The following is a 16,773-nucleotide window of genomic DNA, read 5'->3' as shown; positions in this document are numbered from 1 at the left end:
ATTTGGAACACTTGTCTTTTTGTAAAAGAAAAATGCACAACTCATCTTTAAGTTCGACAACTCTTTTAAGCACGTTGCCACAAGATAACCAGTGAACCTCTGTGTGGTACAAAAGATTTTCATGGTCACTCCCCGTCTCATTACAAAGTATTGTGAAGATTCTACTATTTAAAGGTCTTGTTTTTATAAAATTAACCACATCGATGACGTCCTGTAGCACTTTGTGCACTTCTGGCTCCAACTTCTTTGCTGCAATAGCCTGCCTATGAATGATTCGATGAATGAATTTCACGTGTGGTGCTATCTCTGTAACCTTACCCCGGAATCCTTTCTTTATTCCAGTCAAAGCAGCCGCTCCATCACTGGTTACACTTACACAGTTTTTCCATAAAACATTGTTTTTATTAAAGAAGTCATTTACTGTTGAGAATATGTCTTCTCCGGTACATCTTTCCTTTAGTGGCTCGCAAAAAAGTAGTTTGGAGTCTAGCAAATTCACCATAAGCTGAGACATGTTAGAAACATCTGTATTTTTATCCAACTGTATAGCAAACCTCCCATGCTGCATAATTTGTTCTAATACTTGCTTCTTCAAATCTTCAGCAATGTTTTCTATGCATCTTCCAACAGTATTTGCTGACAAAGGAATGCATTTTAGTTTGTCGCCATATTGTTTTCCGTGTATTATTTCATCCATTTTTACCACGGCAAGAAGAAGAAGTGTTTCCCCAATGGTATGTGGCTTTTTGTCTTTTGCTATTAAGTAAGAAACCTCAAAAGAGGCTTCTAAACATTTATCATTAAGTTTAGTGAAATTTTGTAAAGCCTGGATTGAGTATCGCATGACTTTAATCATTGCTGAAAAAATTGTCGAGGTTTGTCTTCATGTTCTGGATGCTTAGTTTTTAAATGTCTTGCTAATCGCGATGGCTTCATACTCTCACCAGCTAATATCTCAAGGCACAATATACACTTAGGGCGAGGTTCATCATTAACGATAGTGGATGTAAATCCATATTTCAAATAGTCTTCTTGATAATTTCGAATTTTTTTGGCCGACTTCTTGTCAGATCTGATTAGGTCGTCCTCGTTTTTACCTCATAATGTGGCTGACTAAGAGCTGGTGCTGGGAGTAGGAGAAGTGTCAGCTCTGCCATTTTCTTGTTGTTCGCTTGTGCCACTTGTCCATTTTGTGAGGGTTAGTTGAGTTAAAACTAGATAATATAATCCGTAAATCCCCGTAACCGGGCACATGTAAACTGCAATACGTCGCAATACGCTGAAAGCGAACGAACGAGTGAGGGCGCCACTGTCAACCCCTCCGCGTTGTGGAACTCCCACTCTTCCCTCAGGATACCTCGCAGGGCCGGCTCCAGGCACCAGCGTAGGAAACACGTGCCTGGGGCGGCACGCTGTAAGGGGCGGCATTCCGGCCAATCTTAGGGCAGCGCTCCTCCTGCCACGCCGCCCTTTTGCTCCAGCTGTGCTCCTCCTGCTGCCCACCCCCCCGCAATGGATCGTCTTGCGCGCACCCCACTTTGGAGACCACTGATCTAGTCCAATCCCCTGCTCAAAGCAGGACCAGCACCAACTTTCCTTAATTATTTTTAGTTTCACTGAAAATTGTGTGGTTTCTGTTTGCAGTTAAATGTTCCCCTTATGTGTTTCCAAACCAAACACTGTAGCATTGCAATTCTGCATGAGAACCATAAAGAGAAATTGACAGTTTGAATTGTCTGAGAAGACAGAAATGCAAAAAGGGGCCTGGAGTCACAACACAGATTAGGTTTCAGAGTAGCAGCCGTGTTAGTCTGTATTCGCAAAAAGAAAAGGAGGACTTGTGGCACCTTAGAGACTAACACATTTATTCGAGCATAAGCTTTCGTGAGCTACAGCTCACTTCATCGGATGCATCCGATGTGATTGGGTTGGACTGGAGGCAGAACTTAGCACTCCTGATGCCATTAGCAACCCCTATTGATTGCCGAAATCTGAAAGGGCAAGATTTATCAAGGCGATACAAGAGTTGCTATGGTGCCCATGTTTTTAAAATCCAGATCTGTAACAATTATGGGGCAATATTTTTAAGATTGTGAAGCAGTCATGCAAACCATTTCTTGGGGGCTGGTGTAGCTAATGCCAGCTTCTGTCTCAACAGCGACTCTAAATGACACTAAAGAGCCGCAACCTTTTCCCGCACTGGTGACAACCACGACTGCAACATTGAACATCCTTTCCATGCTCCCTAAGCTAGCAAAGACCCATCTCCACCGATGCCTGCCAGCTGCAGCAGTGGTGTGTGAATCCAGTGGCATTAAAGCCATGTTCTGGGCTGCTTCCTGGATGATGTGTCACAGATGAGAAAGTGAGAGGCGTTATTCTGATTCCACCCATCTCCCCCTCTCTAACACCATGCTGAGGATGCTCTTTGGTATCTCCAGAGCACCTTCCCTCCCAGGATCTTCACTGTGCAGTGGTCAGAATTATTCTCCCTATTCAACAGATGGGGAACTGAGGCACAGAGAGTGATCAGTTGACTTTGCCCAAGGCCACAGAGGGAATTAGTGTAGCCAGGAGCCAGCACGGCCTGCAGCCCGACTTGGGTAGGACACGTCAGCTGGGATGAGCGACTGCAGCCACACCAGGTGCTGATTCAGCATGCCCAACAAGAAATATTTGGGGCCCTGGTACCTCATGTTTGCTGAGGTCCCACCCACTCCCATTTCACTCTGTTTATAGAGGGGTGACTCTGGGGAGGGGGAAACAGGGGTGACTTTAGGGGGATGACTTCAGGGTTGGGCAGGGGTAATTCTGCAGGGGAGGCCTCGGGGGTGGGCAGGGGTGAGTCGGGGGGTGTGGGGATGGGTGGGGTGACTGTAGGGGGAGCAGGTGCAGGTGACTCCGGGGGGGATGGGCTGGGGTGAGTTAGCGGGGATAGGTGGAGTGACTCGGGGGTTCTGGTGGGATGACTCCAGGAGAGGTGGGTGGGGGTGAGTTGGGGGACGGGCGCGGTGACTCTGTGAGGGCTCCGGGCCCTGGCCGCTCGGGATCCTGGAGCTGGGGGTAGGGACGCCAATTTTAGTTGGATGTATTTCTGGAAATTTCATCACATGTCATAATCTTTCATTAAAGATTAATCTTTAAGTCCTGGAGACTACAGGCCAATCCTGGAGGGTTGGCACCCCTAGCTCGGGGGAGGGTCGGCCAAGCGGGCGCTAGGACCCGGCAGCGCCGGCACCCAGGCGCCCGGCGGGCAGGGAACCCGGCGGCGCTCGGACCCCGCGGGCTCCGCACCGCCCGCCCGGATGGGGCGGAGCCGGCGGCGCTGTTGCCGGGCACGCGCCGCAGCGGGATTGGCGGCGCCGCGCGCTGCCGGCCGATAAAGGTCTCGCGGCGGCGTTTGACGTCACGCGGAGTTAATTTTAAACCCGGACAAGATGGCGGAAGGGGACGCGGCGCGGGGCGGCCAGCGCGCGGGGCCGCCAGGTAACGAGCGGCCGGGCCGGGGCTCGGGCCTCGGGCTCTGCCCTGCGCCAAGCGCCGGGCCGGGCCCGGCCCGGCCGGGGGGCTCCGGCCAGTGCCGGGTGTGGCGGGCTCTGGCGCGCGTCGGCGGGGCGGGCGGGCTCTGGCCGGGGCACGGGGGGGACTCGGCGCGGGCGGGGGGGCTCGGCGCGGGGTGACGGGGGGAAGCTCTGGCCGGGGCACGGGGTGACGGGGGGGACTCGGCACGGGGTGGTGACGGGGGGGTCTCTGGCCGCTGCACGGCGGGGACTCGGCGCGGGGTGACGGCGGGGGGGGCAGCTCTGGCCGGTGCACGGCGGGGGGGCGGCACCGGGGGGGGGAGCTCTGGCCGGGGCACGGGGTGACGGGGGGGGAGCTCTGGCCGGAGTGACGGGGGGCTCGGCTCGGCGCGGGGGGGGCTCTGGCCCCGGCACGGCGGGGGGGCGGCACCGGGGGGGGGGACTCGGCACGGGGTGACGGCGGGGGAGCTCTGGCCCCGGCACGGGGTGACGGGGGGGACTCGGCGCGAGGGGAGCTCTGGCCCCGGCACGGCGGGGGGGCGGCACCGGGGGGGGGACTCGGCACGGGGTGACTGAGGGGGGGCTCTGGCCCCGGCGCGGGGGGGGACTCTGCACGGGGTGACAGGTTCTCATTAGTGTTTTGGGGGCGCGGCTGTATGTCGCAGGGCCTGCCCGGCACGTTTTGGGGGGGCGGCTGGCAGGGTCTGGCCCACACACTTGTGGGTCCTGTTGTGTCCCGTGTTCGGTGGGTGGGCAGGAAAGCTGCCGCGGGCGGGTGTTGGGCGCTGTGGTCTGGAGCTAGCGACCCGGTGTCCCGGTGTGATGGGGGCAGTCCCTGCATTTGGGGCTTTGTCTGATAGAGGCGCCTGTTCCCCTGCACCCGTCCCCCCCGTGTCACTGGCTGTCTGCTCGCCCTGCCCGTGGTGGCCGCAGCCGGGCTGCAGGGGGAATCTGCTGGCGTTGGAGTGCGGTCCTGGCCGTTCATTTATGCTGTGACCTACTTTTAAGTAGAACAGAAATCCTGAAGTGCCAGTTTTATCCCTTCCAACTCCCTCATTTGTTGCTTCTCAGCTCCTTGCCCTCCGTAGGGAAAGGTTCTTTGAGCTTTGCCCCAGGCAGATGGTTCCTGTAGTGAGTCTGAAACAACACATTCAGTGTGTGCACAGAGGGAGTCGGGTGGAAACACTGAATTGAACTGATAACGTTTTAGTGACCTTACCCTGTGCTGCAACGTGTTTCTAGCTGGCAAGTGACCTGGGGACCTTGCCTTTGCGTAGGTCATAAGTTATGTGCATAATTGTTGCCAAATCTCTCAGGGAGAATACATTTGTAATACTCTACAACTCTGTAAATAAGCCAAGGCAAAGGATAGCATTTGGATACTATGATGATGGGAAATGCAGAAAATGTAATATAGATAAAAATGTTAAGCCATGTAAAACCTTAATCACTCACATCCTAAATGATGGGAGCAACTTATTTTCTCATTCAAATAAAATCAAAACAGCCCTAGTAATATGTAATGTGCTTACTGGTTCTGTGTACAGCACTTAGTGGGGTCTGGTTGTGAAATTTTACTGACCAACTGAGAAGAGATCTGATGAAGATAAACTAGACTTTTCTTGCCCCCTTACAAGAATATGCTTGTACTAATATGCTGTTTGTCATGGAAGCAGATTTGTACACTGGAGCATCAATGTTCTTGTAGCAAGTCCTCTCTTAATAATGGGACCTACTGTCTTCAAGGGTTTGCTACTTAGACTCCTATATATTTGAGTCTAAGGTCGTATGGTATGGCTCAAGAACAAACCAAACATTTGAGAATGTGACTGTCTGATTTTAGAGCTAGAAAGACAGACAATGTTTTGCTAAGTCATAGGCTCTTGGAGAGTTAAAATACAATGTAATATCTTCAGTCAAATGTTGAAGTCTCTGTGCTTTGGGCAGACTTACAACATTTTGTTAATTACTGTTGCATGATTGGAACACTTAGTTTGAAAACCAGGTGGTTGAATTCAGCACTGTTAACCAGAAGCTGATTGGTAGATACCATATGCTGCCATTGGTTAGTGGTGATACATTTGCTAGTCCACTGGATATGGAGACATCTTGGCAGAAGTAGAAACTGGAAGTTGCAGATCAGATACTCTGCAAACCTGTTGAAAGGGGGAAATAACCTAGAACACTTCCCTTAATTTACAGCTTTTAATGATGTTCTTCCTCATCAAAAATCTATATTCGTTCAACAGTAATTCTGTCCTTCAGGGTAAAGTGCCCTGCCTTCAAGAAAATAGGGAGGTGGTGGTCTAAGGAAATACTAGACAAACTCAAACACCCTTAACTCCACCAAAAATTCATACTGACTTAAGGGAATACAGGCCTAAAAGCTCTTAGATGAAATTATTTCAAACTAGAATTAAAATATTTACACTGTGGCCAATATCCATGTCTGAAAGCCACCAGTCCTTCAAATACAGATAAGTCAGAATTTCAGAAGACGTCTTGAGCCTAAACTTCAGGGGTATTGAGCACCTACAGCTTCCACTGACTTGGCACTCCTAAGACTCAGGCCCAAGACCTCTCCAGTTAGGAACCCATAATCAAAGGCAACTTCTGAAAACTTTTTGGCACAAATGTTTCAGTAAAGTTAGTGAAAATGTTACCTCTTCATTGTTTCTACAATAAGATACTGTTGCTGAATACTTAAATAGACTAGTGAAATGCTATTGATCCTCTCTTGCTACCTCACACTTGAGCAAGTTAAAAGAACACTTTTAGAACAGGAGACTAGTACTACTGACGTAAGTTGGCCATAGCAGGGGTAAGTGCTGCTAGGTCTTCTCCCTCACATCGCTAATGTTCTTAATGGCAACATCTGAGCTGTTCCAATCATGAAGCTTGCTTGATCATACTGCCAAGTACAGTAAAAATGGTGGCAGTGAACTTCTGAAGTACAGACTAGAATTGGAACAAAACTAAATGCATGTTCTTCTCACTTAACGTAAAACATAACTGAATATTCAGTCTTATATGACAATCACAAATTGCAACCCTTTCACCAGGGTTAGGATAAGAGGAAATAAAAAGTTATGACTGTTCATATCCTTTGTCAGAACACACTAGACCATGTCAAAATCTGATTGCTCAGTTCTGAGGAGTCACGGACATAGGACAAACTCCGTACTTAAAGGATACCACCACAGCTGTTCCAGCTTTGACTGCTCTTGACTGTAGCCCCTAGGGCTAGCTTGCCTTTATTATATTCAGCAGTAAAGCAAAGAACCTGTTACAGTTAGCAGAAGACTTTAGGCCTAATGCATAATCTGTAGATCAGGCAAGATGACAGATATCTTATACTTTAGGTCCCAAGTTAAGATTTCCAATCACTTAAAAGATTGCATTGTAACAATAAGAAAAGGAGTACTTGTGGCACCTTAGAGACTAACCAATTTATTTGAGCATAAGCTTTCGTGAGCTACAGCTCACTTCATCGGATGCATACTCGAAAGCTTATGCTCAAATAAATGTGTTAGTCTCTAAGGTGCCACAAGTACTCCTTTTGTTTTTGCGAATACAGACTAACACGGCTGTTACTCTGAAACCTGTCATTGTAACAATAAACATGCAGATTTGCTGTGTCCATTTAACAACCTGAACTTCTTAGAATGATCTGCAAAAGTTCAAAGGGGCAGTATCAAGTTTAAAATTCAGAGTTTGAAGTGGTTTGCATTCTTGCTTGCATGCGACACTCGGTGTGTGTGTGTACACACAATGTTGCACTGTGCACTTGCAGTTCTCCAACTTGCATGCATTTCATTAAGTCCATCCTGGACCAACATTTTAAACTTGATTTACTAACAGTTTAAATTATTAAAGATTACTTCTTAATCTTTTCTATTTCTCTTTCTTATTGTCCAAGCTGAGTGAAATCCCAAAAATAAATATAGTTCTTGTTTACACCATGCTGCAATTCTTGCAATCCAAATACTGTAGAGGAATTTTGAAATACCTACACTTGTACTAAAATCTTAAACTTAACATGACTTCTAAACATTACAGTGAAGAAGTCTATTTAGTTTTTTGTGAAAACAAAAAACACTTTTATAAACCAGCATCTGAGTTCGAGCTGTCTGGCAGTGGTGCCTCTTTCCTGTTAAAATGAAAATATTTTACCCTGAGCATTGATGGATCATTTCCCCCATATGTTCAGAGCTTTGCCATAGTCCTGCAGATGAGTGTGTGAAGTCAGTGGAACTCTGCATGGGTTTGCCCATGTGAATCCAATTGCAGTATTGGAACTTATGCTTGTAACATGAATACTAGAGCAAACTAATCTGTTCTAAGGAATGGTCTCCTTTTATGGATAAAAGCAGGTTAATGATATTGAAGAACAGTCCTTCAGTTCATTTTTGTCATGCGGTACTCTGAAAGGAGTACGGGTATCTGTACAAATAGAAATAACTCAGCTATAGTACTTGGCAACTAATTTCGCAGGAAATGTTTTTGAGTACTTATCTAGGGAATCAGTAGGTGATCATATCATGCTTCAACTGTATGACTTCCCTAATATTACTATTCTTTAATAATAATTTCCTGTAAAGCTAAATGATTAACACTACACAGGTCTGTGAGTTTAAAGCTATGGAAGATCTTGGGGGTTTCCAGAAAGCCCCCAATATGTTTAACTATATTGATTTTTTTTAAAAGATGTTCAAAATAAAATCAGAAAATTGTGTTTGCACTGGGTAAACTGGAAGCTTGCCGCATGCAGATTGGGCCAGTCACATTTCTAATACCTGGTAGCTATCTGCAGTATCTTAAAGGGACCTGCAACTCAAACTTCTTGAAATATACTAACTTTAAAAAGTTTCCCATGTCTGATAGATTTGAGGCATACCGTTTAAAGGGCACTATTTACCTAAGTTTAAAAAAAAATTCTGGCAACAAGGGAGGAAACTGACTTCATACAGTGCTTTCGTGCACAAGGTTTTTTTGCTTTCAATTACCGTAATCTTGGCTATTAAATCCAACTAGTCAGTAAAAACAAACCCCATTATTTTCAATTGGTATTCCTTTGGCATTGGTCCTATAAATGCTTATATGAAGTGGTCCATGCAGCACTCCCACTGTGTGATCCTTGCGGTTTCATTCTGTGGACCACCAGAAAGTGCCAGAGACCACAACTTATTCATAAATGATCTGGAGAAAGAGGTAAACAGTGAGGTGGCAAAGTTTGCAGATGATACTAAACTGCTCAAGATAGTTAGGACCAAAGCAGACTGTGAAGAACTTCAAAAAGATCTAACAAAATTAAGTGATTGGGCAACAAAATGGCAAATGAAATTTAATGTGGATAAATGTCAAGTAATGCACATTGGAAAAAAATAACCCCAACTATACATACAATACGATGGGGGCTAATTTAGCTACAACTAATCAGGAGCAAGATCTTGGAGTCATCGTGGATAGTTCTCTGAAGACGTCCACACAGTGTGCAGCAGCAGTCAAAAAAGCAAACGGGATGTTAAGAATCATTAAAAGAAGGGATAGAGAATAAGACGGAGAATATCTTATTGCCCTTATATAAATTCATGGTATGTCCACATCTTGAATACTGCATACGGATGTGGTCCCCTCATCTCAAAAAGTATATACTGGCATTAGAAAACATTCCGAAAAGGGCAACTAAAATGATTAGGGGTTTGGAACGGGTCCCATATGAGGAGAGATTAGAGGCAAGGACTTTTCAGCTTGGAAAAGAGGAGACCAAGGGGGGATATGATAGAGGTCTATAAAATCATGAGTGGTGTGGAGAAAGTGAATAATGAAAAGTTATTGACTTGTTCCCATAACACAAGAACTAGGGGCCACCAAATGAAATGAATGGGCAGCAGGTTTAAAACAAATAAAAGGAAGTTCTTCTTCACTCAGTGCACAGTCAACCTGTGGAACTCCTTGCCTGAGGAGGTTGTGAAGGCTAGGACTATAACAGGGTTTAAAAGAGAACTAGATAAATTCATGGAGGTTAAGTCCATTAATGGCTACTAGCCAGGATGGGTAAGGAATGGTGTCCCTAGCCTCTGTTTGTCAGAGGGTGGAGGGGGATGGCAGGAGAGAGATCACTTGATCATTACCTGTTAGGTTCACTCCCTCTGGGGCACCTGGCATTGGCCACTGTCGGCAGACAGGAAACTGGGCTGGATGGACCTTTGGTCTGACCCAGTATGGCCTTTCTTATGTTCTTTAACCATTGTCTTGAGGAACTTTTCAAGTTCAAGTGCAAACCATGATAGCTGTCATGTGCCTAGCAGAGAAATTTAGACGATCATTATTTTACCACTGCGTACAGCCAGGTTTGTGTAGCATATACAGTTATCAGTTTTTTTCAGTGGACCAATCACATTTTAGTACTAATTTCCTGTGAAATCCTGGATTGGCAAAAAGTCAATTCAAAAGCAAATATTTCATCAGACTAGCTGTAATAGATATCTGTTTATTAAACTGACATCTGGGAAACGGAAGCTCTTTCAAATAGTGGGTAGATGCAGGTAGTCAAGTTAGTTTGAGCTGGATGTAACACACCCACTCAGTGGGCCACACATAGGGAGATTGATGAACGTGCTACAGTTTTAGTACAGCTGGGTCGTCTAGCTCACTCAGTAGAGGCATATTCTTTTAGAACTGGAGGTCCCAGGTTTGATACATGCTGCCGATGTCCCACCCAGGGGTGCAGTGTTAGAGACAACAAACTGCCTGAAAGTTCTCCAAACAGAAAGCTAGCCTCCTCAACTTCAAAGTCAACATTTCCTGTTAATACCCAAAGTTTTTGTATGGGTTGTCTGTCTGAAATTTGTCAGTGCTCACGGGAATGTGTAATTATACCTTTGAAACTGGACTAAAACAAGATTCTCTTCGAAAATGCATTAAAAATGCAGTTGACCCTCCCACTAATCAATCTCAGATCAAATATTCTGAAGTGCTTGTGTATCCCTGTATCCTCTCTTGATATTGGCTAGTGGTTAGCTGCTATTTAGGGATGGGTAAAAATTAAACAATCAAGGCTGTTAAGCTATTCAGAAGCTAAGGGGCGGTCCTACAAAGAGTAGTTGGGGGGAAAGAGCATTTTCTTTCTGCAGCTCACTCGCTAGCAGTAAGTAATTTGGTAGTCATGAGCAGACACTAGAAAACTGAACATGTAAAGTGCTATGTAAGTGCATTATTTGCATCTGCAAAATGCCTCACAAAGACTAATCCTGTGAGGAATGTAAATACGATCTCCATATTATAGTTCAGGGTATTTAGATTGGGGATTGGAGATGGTTTTGGTGACTTATTCCAGGCTACACAGGGAGTCATAGGAAGGGACTTAAATTGTAACTTTTGCATTTTTTGGCGTGTCTTGCTCATGGCTTGCTCTCTGAAAGAGGAATATTTTGCTCTTTTCTCCTGTTGGATGCAGGCTTCTTCCCTCCCAATCTCTTGATATCTTTCCTTTTCTCTAGCTGTTCTCTCTTTAACAACTTCAGTTTCATATTTTATCTTCTGACCAGAGAGTGAGCACATGGTTGCTTTAATTGCTGTTGCACAACTGACCTGGAATGTAGTACTACTGTATGGCAAGATGGAACTTGCACATTACCACTGATCTCCATGGATTGCTCTTCAAGAACTGGAATGAAAACCAGACTCTGAAATTCAGCCTGAGTCTTCAACTTTTTTTCCTTGCATGTTTGCACAAATAAAAAATCCACAGATCTACGAAATAGGTTTCAAAGTGTGGGCATAGACACAGATATAAATCAGAACTAGCACATAATTATTCAAGCATAACTGGGTTAAAAAAAGAACTAGATAAGTGATGATCTATGCTTAATGAAGTGACTAGTCACCAAGATGGTCAGGGACATGACTCCATGCTCCAGGTGTCCCTAAGCTTCCAACTGCCAGAAGCTGCGACTGGATGAAGGGATGGATCATTCGAAATTGCCCTGTTCTGTTCATTCCCTCTGAAGCATTGGGCACTGTCCACTGTCAGAAGATAGGATACTGAACTAGATGGACCACTGCTCTGACCAATATGGCTGTTCTTATGTTAAGTCTTACTGGTGCAAAACTGTGTAAGTGAAATCAGAATCAGACCCCAAAACATCTTCAATAAAGCTGCAGTCACACACTAAGATGGAAGGAAAAAGTAGATTAACATGACCTTGTCTATATTATAACAATCCGCATTGTATAAACAACTTCTTATTGATATCAGGAAAATATTTAACATGTATGTTGGTGCAGTTTGTACTGCATGACTACCAGTAAAATGAAACCTCATTTTCAAACTGTAAAAAGTGTGTGGAAAATCCTGTTGCAGAAATAATGTTGACTGCCTGTTCTGCGATACAGGGTCTACATTTTTACATTGCACGCTCCCAGGAAAGTTGTTCTCACTCAGTGATACAGTTCAGTTTGGGATAAAGAAAGGTGTGGCGTGAAGTGCAGTTATTTTAACCTAGTACATAAGCCAAATCTTGTTAGTGCGCCCTCCAAACTCCTGAGGGGCTGGCTTGTACCACTTACATCTCGTAACTTCTTTCTTGAGAGTAGGTAAAAAGATAGGAGGAGCCCCTTTTCTTTCTCTACTTCTTGCCTTTGGCTGTTGCTTTCCTGAATCTTTTTAGGGTATGTCTACACTGGCAGAGTTACAGTGCCGCTCAGAGAGTGCTGAAGGGAAACCGCTGTTGTGTGTTCACACTGTCAGCTGCCTGCACAATAGCGTGTTCACACTTGCAGCAGTATTCGGAACGGTGCACTCTGGGCAGCTATCCCACAGAGCATCTCTTCTGCTGCTGCTAGGAGCTGTGGGAAGGCAGAAGGAGTCACGGGGCATCCTGGGTCCTGTCCCATCCCAATGGCCTGTGATGCATTGCTTCGCATCCCAGCAATCCCTGTGTTTCTGTACACATTTGGCGCCATCTTTCAATGGTTTGTGTACTGTGTGCTCTGCGTCTTCGGTCTGCAGGAATGGATCCTGCACTGTCGACCAATATGCTGCTCGCTGTAACATGTCACGAGTGGCAGTGGAGTTATTCTTTAAACTACAAAGGCAAGCGGAGTGCAATATTGATCTCGCCACGCGTGGTAGGTACGACATGAGATTGCTTGTGGCATTCACGGAGGTGCTAACCACAGTGTAACGCCACTTTTGGTCTCGGGAAACAAGCACTGAGTGGTGATCACATTGTCATGCACGTCTGGGATGACTAGCAGTGGCTGCAGAAACTTTCAGATGAGGAAAGCCACATTCATGGGACTGTGGGATAAGCTTGCCCCAGCCCTACGGTGCAAGGACATGAGAATGAGAGCTGCCCTGTTGTTGGAAAAGCATGTGGCGATTGCACTGTGGAAACTGGCTACTCCAGACTGCTTCCAATAGATCGCTAACTAGTTCAGAGTGGGAAAGTCAACCATTGGACTCATGTTGACGGAAGTGTGCAGGGCCGTTAATCGCATCCTGCTCTGAAAGACCATGACTCTGGACAACATGCGTGACATTGTGGATGGCTTTGGACAAATGGGCTTCCCTAACTGTGGAGGGGCAATAGACGGTATGCATATTCCAATTCTGGCACCAGGCCACCTAGCCACCGAGTACATTAATTGCAAGAGGTATTTCTCAATGGTTCTCTAGGTGCTTGTGGATCACCGTGGGCATTTCACGGACATTGATGCAGGCTAGTCCGGAAAGGTGCATGACTTTCGGAACACTGTCCTGTTCAAGAAGCTGCAAGCGGGGACTTTCTTCCTGGACCAGAAGATCACTGTAGTGGCAGTCAAAATGCCCATTGTGATCCTGGGAGACCCTGCCTACCCCCTAGTGCCATGGCTTATGAAGCCATATATGGGGCACCTTGACAGCAGCAAGGAGCGGTTCCTCAACAGGCTGAGCAAGTGCAGAATGGCTGTTGAGTGGGCTTTTGGCCATTTAAAGGCCTGCTGGCACTGTCTGTATGGGAGGCTGGACCTGGCTGATTACAATATTCATATGCTTATAGCCGTGTGCTATACGCTTCATAATATTTGTGAAGGGAAAGATGAAAGCTTTGCTCAGCGCCTGGAGGCTGAATTTGGACAGGCAGAGACCAGAGTTATTAGAGGGGCACAGTGTGGTACCATAAGGATCAGGGATGCCTTGAGGCAGTGATTTGAAGTTGAAAGCCACTAATGTTTGTTGCTATGCTCGGGAGTGCAGTGCTTGTAATGCTCGGAGGTGATAGTGATTGGTGCAGACGATGCACTATGAAGGTGTAAGAAAATTGCCTGTTTGCTTTCAGTAAGGGAATAACGATTGCTTTCAAACCAAAACAATTTTATTAAACTACTGGATTGGGGAGAGAAACAAAAAAACATATCCGCACTGAGGGGGAAGGGAGGGTCGCAGGAGGAGGTGAGGTCCTGGGATAGTTAAAGATTTGTGTATGTCCAGGTATCCTATCAAACCTTGTCCTTTGGAGTACAGTGCAGCGGGTACTATACTTCAGCAGAGCTAAACTGCAGAGAGATGGGTGTTGATTGCAGTGGGTACTGGGAGTCTGCAGGACTGGACTGTGATGGGGGCAGGAGTGGCTCTTGGGGAGAGCCAGCACTGTAGGGGGTGGCTTATAATCATCCCTGTCCCCACATTTTCCACAGGCTGTGTTCATTATGGAAGATATCTCGCTGCTGAGGGTGAGCGAGGGAATCAAGGGTGGTTCTTCTCCAAGACTGCAGCTTCCTTATGTGTCTTGCCTGTGTGCAGCAATGGTGTCATGCAGATTCCCGTGAAGTGAGGGAGTCAGTCAACACCCTATTCCGCTGCTCAGACTAGGCATGTGGTGGTACGCACATCATACAGACACAAGCCTGCTTTCTGCAACCCTCCTGCCCCCAACAACTCGCTTCAGCGATTCCCAAAATCAAACCCACTTACCAGGGGCCTCCGTTTGCACTTCGCCAAGATCCAACAGCTGTGACTGGCTAGGCTCCTCTGGGGTAGAAAAGAGCACTAAGTGGCTGCATGCATCTCTGACCTCCGAGTCATCCTCTGCCTCTGTGTCCCTGTCCACAACCTTGTCCAAGATTTCCTCCTCCTGGCTCAGTCCACTCTCGGCTGGGCATGTGAGCCAATGAAGTATTCACAGGGGCCTTCACAGTGGAAGTGGGCTTGCCACCAGGTATTGCGTCCAGCTCTTTGTAGAACTGGCAGCTCGTGAGCACAGCACCAGAGCGGCGGTTTGCCTCCTGCGCTTTGTGGTAGGTGTTCTGCAGCTCCTTCACTTTGACCCTGCACTGCAGTGTGTCCTGGCCCCTTTGTCATGCATTGTGAAATCTGTCTGTAGGTATCATAATTCCTGTGGGTGGAGCATAGCTGGGACTGGACAGCTTCCTCTCCTCAAATGCTGCTGATGTCCAGCAGCCCAGCATTACCCCAACATGGGGATCGCCTGGTGCGTGGAGCAGGCATGGTCTGCTGTAAAGATGAACTGAAACCACTGCACAAGTCACCAAGCAAACAGGAAGGGGACTTTCAAAATTCCCAAGGAATATACGGGATGGGGATGATTGGTCACCTGAGGGCAGTGCAGTAGAATTCAAACTGATGACTAGAGAGAGGCAAGAAAAGGCATTGTGGGACACCTCCTGGAGGCCGATTGCAGCTCTGTAATCAACCAGGGTGTCTACACTGGCACCGTGGTGCTGTACTCCCGGCGCAGAAAGCTCTACGCCTCTCGTTGGGGTGGGTTTTTTACAGCACTGCAATTGCACAGTTTCTGTGCACTCAGTGGCATGGCTGTGTGCTCAACTCGGGAGTTACAATGCAGCAGACTGCTTTACTGTGCAGAAACTTGCCAGGGTAGACAAGGCCTGAATGTGGTTTGATTTGAGATCCCTTTGGTTTAGGAGTTAATTAGGAACAGAAGCATACTGGCCACAGCACAGAGGACTGACAACTTGTGGAAACTCACAGTATCCGTTTCAGGTGAGGAGCAGGCAGTGGAAGCAGGTGAATTTCTAAACAGCTAAGATCCTGTTTAAATGCATATATCCTGACTTCCTGCGAATACACAGAATGGCACTGAGAATTTCAGCTGCAAAGCCTGCCATGTAGCGTTGGTGGCTGTTGTGATCAAATATCTTCTATTTAAAAGAGAGAACTTTTCCTCAACAACATTTTCCTTAAAATGTAAGCATACAAAATACACTTTTAATAGCTCAGTAAAGTAATATGAAGAGTTCTTGTTAATTGTTCATGTATAAAGTAACACTTAATGCTAAATATTATAATTCCATACCATTAGCTTTAACGAGGTACTTCGTCTTATCACTGTTACTATTCTGTTGGTTGGAAGTGGAACTTCAATTAAAATTTATGAAGTTGGGACCTTATTTCATGTTGGCTGTGTTATGTGCCCTATGTTCTTAACTTATAGTAGCGTTGTGGGGCTTGTAAGACTTGGGTGTCTCATCTACATTAAAAAGACCACCCTGGAAGTGGTTCTGTCTGGGAAACCTGTGCAGTTAATGAAATCTATTGGGTTCAAGTAAAATACAAAATATTTAAAAGCAAGTATTGTCTCTAAATGCTAACAGGCTTTTAAACCTTAATTCTAGAAAGGTAGAGAGCTTCCTTACATGTGTTACATAATCTTATCATTACAAATTTATAACTTTGCTTCTAAGATGTACATTTTTGTAAAAGTGCAAAGTTCCTAAAGCTTCATGCAAGAAATCTGCTAGTACTAAAAGTACTGTAGAAATAAGTAGTAATTGTATGGGTCAGCTGCTGAATCCTTATCACATGGCACATTCCTAAAGGTTTAACAGTGAAGAAAAGAATCTTCTAGTATAAACTGAGGTTAATGGTATTATACATGGAAGTTGAACTAATCTTAATAGCAGTATTCAAGATCAACTATAAAAACGGGCATACAGTACTTCATGGACAAAACTTAGAGAATGGAAATGGAGACATCTGTGGAGCATTCAGACACTACACAGGAATCTTGATTTTATGAAAAAATGTATGGAGTATGAAGAGGATTTAACTTGGCTCATCTAATAGAATGTGAATAAGCAAGAATAATATGCCATTTAAGTACTTTGCATTGCAGGCATAACATTCTTTTGGTCCTTTTTGTTAACCAAATATCCTACTAGACTATTCTGTAGTACAAAATACATGACTAGCTTCCCATTTTATAGAGCATTAGAACTGGCTAGA

General features: G+C 45.8%; 1 protein-coding gene across 6 annotated transcripts in view; it reads left to right on the top strand.

Annotated features, from left to right (window-relative positions):
- Positions 1-3,332: 3,332 nt before the first annotated feature.
- Positions 3,333-16,773, top strand: part of ATL2 (atlastin GTPase 2) — a 56,745-nt gene continuing 43,304 nt past the window's right edge. For all 6 annotated transcript variants that reach the window (XR_012638961.1, XM_074949858.1, XM_074949855.1 and 3 more), the window contains exon 1: positions 3,333-3,486. Coding sequence is in view for 5 of the 6 variants with exons in the window: in XM_074949858.1 (XP_074805959.1) it covers positions 3,438-3,486 (49 nt within the window). In the remaining variant the exon portion in view is untranslated. The remainder of the gene's footprint in view (positions 3,487-16,773) is intronic.

Source organism: Natator depressus, chromosome 3 (genome assembly GCF_965152275.1).
Source record: "Natator depressus isolate rNatDep1 chromosome 3, rNatDep2.hap1, whole genome shotgun sequence".
Taxonomy (NCBI): domain Eukaryota; kingdom Metazoa; phylum Chordata; order Testudines; family Cheloniidae; genus Natator; species Natator depressus.
This window is presented reverse-complemented; position numbering and strand designations above follow the sequence as displayed.